The sequence below is a fragment of the Meles meles genome, chromosome 7 (assembly GCF_922984935.1).
Source record: "Meles meles chromosome 7, mMelMel3.1 paternal haplotype, whole genome shotgun sequence".
Lineage (NCBI taxonomy): Eukaryota > Metazoa > Chordata > Mammalia > Carnivora > Mustelidae > Meles > Meles meles.
The window spans coordinates 94,721,839-94,728,471 of record NC_060072.1 but is presented as its reverse complement, the minus strand read 5'-3'; the positions used below and the strand labels follow the sequence as shown (position 1 = coordinate 94,728,471).

At 35.7% G+C, this 6,633-nt stretch overlaps 1 protein-coding gene across 1 annotated transcript; it reads right to left on the bottom strand.

Annotated features, from left to right (window-relative positions):
• Window positions 1–5,341: 5,341 nt before the first annotated feature.
• On the bottom strand, window positions 5,342–6,280 carry LOC123946056 (olfactory receptor 6C74-like). The gene has a single exon (XM_046011127.1). The coding sequence runs from the start codon at window positions 6,278–6,280 to the stop codon at window positions 5,342–5,344; it is 939 nt and encodes a 312-aa protein (XP_045867083.1).
• Window positions 6,281–6,633: the final 353 nt, after the last annotated feature.

Below are 6,633 nucleotides of genomic sequence, written 5' to 3'. Positions count from 1 at the left end.
AAAATGGCGGCCTCCTAGTCTCTGGCCCAGAGGATCCGAGAGCCCGGGGACACACTCCTCAGTGTGCCCCCAGAGAACAGCACCCAATCACTCCAGTATCCCCAGCCTCCAGCCACGCTCCGTGCTCACCCAGCCCGCAACCAGTTCAAGGTAACCCCGAGCTGAGAGTTCAGTCCTCGGCTCTATCTCTGTAGCCGGCTTCCCCGTTCAAATACCTGCAAGCTCTGCGACACTCAGACACCCCCGATCCTTCTGTGACCCTGCGGGACCTGGGGCCATGTTGACCCTGCGTGGGCTTCACCCCGGTTTAGCCTCTGGAGCAATGTCCCTCAGTGGAACAGACTTTTTTTTTTTTTTTTTTTTTTTTTTACAGACATAGGTTTTTTATTTCTCTTGGGTACACCTAGGAGTGGGATTTCTGGGTTCTCTGGTCAATTAGTGTTAATATTTTAAGAAAGTGCAGAATGCCTTTGCCAAGGGTGCTGCATCAGAGCCATCCTGACCCCCCTCCCAAGGCACTGGGGCTGCAGGGACAGAAGGACCTGCATTTCCCACCACTCCCTTCTCCCATCACATGTCACAAAAAGCCACAGCAGCAAGTCTAAAAGTCCTGATTTTGTGCTCCATTGCTCCGCCGCTTGCCCTGAGCCGGCCCCTCCCCCCACAGTCTATCTTCCAGTTGTTTTGGATTCTCTTCTCCGCCAGTCCTACCTTTCAGAAAGTGGTTGATTTTCTGTTTCTAGAATTGCTGTTCTTCTTCTCTTCCATCTCTGGTTGGATTTGTAGGTGTTTGCATTGTTTAGATAAGCTATCGAGCTGATCTCCTGCTACCTGATGTAGTCTCAGCCTGCTACTTCTCCGCCATCTTGACTCCTCGGGCAAATTGATTCTTTCAAAGAAAGGTCACTTTCATTTGGGTTACCAAATATTAGAATTGTTCACAGGGTTCCCTTATTTTTATCCTTTTAATTGCCGTATCCTACAGTTGAAACAGGTAACTGATTATAGATTTTCCTTGTTTTCTAGTAGATACATTTGATGCTATAAATTTCCCTCTAAGCATTGCTTTCACTACATTCCACAAACTTTAATAAATGTTATTTCATTTTCACTTATTAAAAAATGTTTAAATTTCTTCCCATTCAGTTTTCCCTCCCTTCTCTTAATGGTCTTTCATGCTATTTCTCAGCTAATGAATCATTGAACCCTATGTCAAAAACTAATGATGCACTATATGTTGACTAATTGAACATAATAAAAAAAAAAAACTAAATAAATAAATAATAAATAAAAAAGTTTTAAATGTCTCTTGAGATTTCTTTTTTGACCCATGTCAAAAGTGTTAGACAGTGTTATTTAATCTACACATAATTTAAATTTTCTCATTCATCCTTTTCACTGATTTCACTTTAATACCATGTGGTTTGAGATCCAATACAGTATCAATTCTAGTCCTCAAAATTTTTAAAGTGTGTTTTATGGCCCAGAATATGATCTGTCTTGATGAGCTTGGGAAGAAAAGGTATATAGCTGTTGTTGGTTGAAATAGTCTACAGATGTCAATTATATACAGTTGATTCTTGATGTTGAGTTCAACTATGTCCTTACCAATTATACGGCTGCTACTTCTGCCCATTTTGGATAGAATTGCTGAAGTTTCTAATATGATAAGGATTCATCTATTTCTCTTTTCAATACTATTATTTTTTTCTCATACTGTTGGATACATTTGTGTATGCATTGTAAGGGTTATATCAATAAATTTTCTAATGTTAAAAGGACAGTGCATTTTACAAATAAATTCCACTTGGTCATGGTATACTACCATTGCTATATGCTATTGTATTGAATTTTTATATATTATTTTTAGAATTTCTTTATCTGTACTCATAAGTAATTTTCTGAAATTTTTTTTTTCTTTTAATGCATTGCCTGAGTTTTTGTGTCATGATAATGATGGCTTAGGATGAATTGAGTATTCTGCCCTCCAGTTTTTGGAGAATGTGTGTATAGTTGGTATTTTTAGAATTTTTTTGGTATAATTCATAAGTGAAGCCATCTAAACCTAGATATGTGTGTGTGTGTGTGTGTGTGTGTGTGTGTGTGTGTATGGAGGGGACATTTCTAACTATGAATCAATTACTTTAGCTATTATAGAGTTCTCCATTTATAAATTCCTTCTGACTGCTTTGGAAGTTTATGTTTTATAAGGATTTTAACCATTTCATATAAAATATCTATTTTTTTTAATAAACATATAATGTATTTTTATCCCCAGGGGTACAGGTCTGTGAATCGCCAGGTTTACACACTTCACAGCACTCATGATAGCACTTACCCTCCCCAATGTCCATAGCCCCCTCCCCCTCTCCCAATCCCACCTCCCCCCAGCAACCCCCAGTTTGTTTTGTGAGATTAAGAGTCATTTATGGTTTGTCCCCCTCCCAATCCCATCTTGTTTCATTTCTTCTTCTCCTATCCCCCTAACCCCCCATGTTGCTTCTCCATGTCCTCATATCAGGGAGATCATATGATAGTTGTCTTTCTCCGATTGACTTATTTCACTAAGCATGATACGCTCTAGTTCCATCCACGTTGTCGCAAATGGCATGATTTCATTTCTTTTGATGGCTGCAAAGTATTCCATTGTGTATATATACCACCTCTTCTTTATCCATTCATCTGTTGATGGACATCTAGGTTCTTTCCATAGTTTGGCTATTGTAGACATTGCTGCTATAAACATTCTAAAATATCTATTTTTGCCAAAAATCGGTTCATATTATGTCATTATAATTTCAATAGCCACAGAATCTATAGTAAAGTCATATTAAAGTGCTAACATCAGTAATTTGTGCCTTCTATTTTTCCTTGATGGATCTAACTAGAGATATCAATTATATTTATGTCCTAAAGATTTGACTTCCGTTTTCATTGGTTTTTGATATAGTTTTCTGTTTTCTGTCTTGGAGAGTTTTTCTTTAGTGTTTCAGTGGATGTAGCACAGTGTTCAGCACTTAGTGCTAAAACAATTAGATATTCAAATACAATCAAGTGAACTTCGATCTGTGCCTCAAAGTATGTTGAGAGATGAATCTAGTTCCCATGAACTGAGTACAACTTGATACAAGTTGGTAGCACATTTTGCAGAGCATAATGATCAAGTGACTCCATGGGTTGCAGACCACAACAGAGTAGTCATAGGACATATGAACACAAAATTCTGGAGCTCCCAAAAAGAAGAAGAAAAAATAATTGAGTTGTACCAATACTCTAGGGAAATGTTTAGTCTTCTGTCATGGGAGTTATCAGCAATTTAGGGAAATAAATAAGCATAAATGAGATTTCCAAGAAGGAGAAATTTTGGCAGAGGGAATACATTAAAATATTTAGGTAGGGATTTGGCAGAGTGATATTTTTCATCATGTTCAACACTATACCTTAGAAATATAAAGAAGAAAACAACAATTTACAGAAAAGTCTCATTTGTCTAATCCAGATAAACTCCATCTCCACTGATTGTTATTTACCTTCTATGAATCTCACCAAAACCTTACAATAAAAATGGTTAAACTGAGGGAGGTTGGTAGGCCAAATGGGTGATGGGTATTAAGGAGGGCACTTGTGGTGATGAGCACTGGGTATTACATTTAAGTGATGGATCACTAAATTCTATCCTGAAACTGATTTTGCAATATATGCTAAATAACTAGAATTGAAATAAAAAATGCAAATAAAAAATAATTAGGCTAAACTTACTAAACTGTAATGTTATTACAAGGTGATTTTTAAAAAAATGCTGACAACCAAAGAAAGACACTTTTTCAGAATCTGATCATGAGCAAGTATTTTTTTTTCCTGCGTAAAATGTTAGCTAAATCATGTAACAGACCAGCATAAAATGTTAGCTAAATCATGTAACAGATCAGATATTCTCTCTTTTGGGAAACTTATATAGTTCCTACTGCCAAAATGAAATTTACCTGATTATTTTTAATTTGACTCCTTGTGATATGAATATTTTAAAATATCAGGACATTTTAAAGAAAGAAATTTCTTTGGTATTAAAGAAAAAGAAATGACTAAAGTACATTCTAAATGTCAGTGTCAACTATAACCCATTTCCAAAAACTTCCCTTAACAATAGATTTTTAATTCTTGTTTTTCCAATGCCATACTTTCATATCTCATTTTTAATCCAGTTTCTGAATTTAAGTTATAAATCCTGAATATTATTGTATACTTTTACTTTACACAGGTAAACTCATTCATTTCTTATTTTTTTATCATACTTTTTGCTAACTGTATCAATCTACCTAGTTATGATTTGATCTTAAATTCAGTAAATGAGGGGCTCCTGGGTGGCTCAGTGGGATAAAGCCTCTGCCTTTGGCTCAGGTCATGATCTCAGGGTCCTGGGATCAAGCCCTGCATTGGACTCGCAGCTCAGCAGGGAGCCTGCTTCCTCCTCTCTCTCTCTGTCTGCCTCTCTGTTTACTTGTGATCTCTGTCTGTCAAAAAAATAAATCAAATCTTTTAAAAAATCAGTAAATGAGATGATACTTTTCTAAATCTATACCATGTGTGGGAAGAAACATAATTATAGGAAATTAAAGGAAAGTTCAACAAAAGAGAGATACAAAACGCTATCCTTAGTTTCATCTTTCAAAAGATACAAGAATATGTGTGATTAATAATTTATAATTTCTTCAAAACATTTATACTCATGAAATCATCTGAAGTTGATGTGTATGTTATAATTTTCAAACCAGGCTAATGTATTTGCTGAAATTATTATGCTGTTTCACCCTTCAGGAGACAGGTATGCTCAATAATTTCTTATGATTGCTAGTATATTATTTGTCTGGTTTAATTGAAATATTTATAATTGCTCAGAATTCTCTAACACAAATTAAACAACTAGTTTCAATGGAACATACTCTAATGCACAATGTTTTATTTATTTTTTTAAAGATTTATTTATTTTAGAAAGAATGAGAAAAAATACTTCATATTCTTGACTAGAATTCAAAGATAACAGAAAGACTGAAAGCTTAGCTCCATTTCTTTCAGATATTCACAGGTAAAGGAATTGAGATGAGAAAAAAAAATCTCTTAAAGGACATAAAGAAAATTAAATTCTTTGGAACAAAGATTTTTTTGTGCAAATAGAACTTGAGAAGAGGTAAAGATGAATATCAAAGACATGAAAGCAAACAATACAAACTAAAAAAATAAAAACAAACCAGAAGAAACTGTGTATTGGAAACTACTACTGGGTACATTGATATTATTAGGGGTTTCTTTGTTCATTTCCTTTGTATAAAATGCAACAGGACATTCATTTATTTGAGAAAGAAACAACCCTGTGTATCATGTTCATGAAAGCTTTTTTCACTTGCTGGTTCCTTAAAGTGTAGATGAAAGGATTCAATAGTGGGGCCACGGAAGTATTGAGCACTGCAATTCCCTTGGAAAAAGATATTCTTTGTTTAACTGAAGGTTTAACATACATGAAGATGCAGCTGCCATAAGAGAGGGATATCACAATCATGTGAGAAGAACATGTTGAAAAAGCTTTTTTCTTCTGCTTACTTGAAGGGATTTTTAGAATTGTTAAGGCAATAAAAGCATATGAAATTATAACCATTAGCAATGTGACCACAAGTGTCATCGATGCAGAAATGAACCCCATGGTCTCAACGAGCTGTGTGTCTGAGCATGAGATCTGCATGAGGGGAGTTGTGTCACAGTAGAAATGGTCAATAATTTTGGAGGCACAGAAGTCAAGCTTTAGGCCTAAGAGGAGAGGTACAAAGATGGTAAAGAATCCAGCAAGCCAACAACAGAAGACAAGTTGAATGCAGATCTTACTGTTCATGATGGTTGTGTAATGCAGGGGCTTACAGATAGCAACATAGCGGTCATAGGACATAGCAGCCAGCAAGTAAAATTCAGATGCACCAAGAAGGAAGGCAAAAAACACTTGAGTAATACAATTATCATAGGTTATGGTTTTGTCTCCAGTTGCCATAGTAACCAACAATTTAGGGATGCATGTAGTAGTATAGGAAATTTCTAAGAAGGAAAAATTCCGAAGGAAAAAATACATGGGGGTCTTGAGGTGAGTATCCACCAGGGTGAGTGTGATGATGGTCAGATTGCCAGTGACACTCAGCAAGTAGGTGAGAAGCAGAAAGACAAATAACACAACTTTCAATTGTGGGTCGTCAGTCAAACCTGCCAGTGTAAACACTATCGCTTGTGTGTGGTTGCTCATTACTATCCTCTATTTTTCCAGTTCTAAGTAGGAAAGAAAAACAGAAAGAAATTGACAATCCCAGTGGAAAAATAAGAGTGATTTAATTGTCTAAAATGAAGTTAGTAAGCGACATTTCAGATAGAGTAACACAATGCTCGTTCAGGTTTTGAAGATGGGTATGCCAGGAGAAACAATAGTTTGCATTTTGAGAGCATCTGGACAGAGAATTCCATCTTCAGTTTGTAATTCTACTGTACTGGCGAATAACCTATATGTTGGTATAAATTGTTGATTTTTAAGGAAATAAATTTGATGGAAATTAGAGGGAGATTTCAAACATAGAAAAATGCTTTTCCTCTCTTGAATTTACA

Bases quoted from the DNA above. Each gene is read 5' to 3' on its own strand.
- LOC123946056 (XM_046011127.1), bottom strand. From the start codon at position 6,280: ATGAGCAACCACACACAAGCGATAGTGTTTACACTGGCAGGTTTGACT.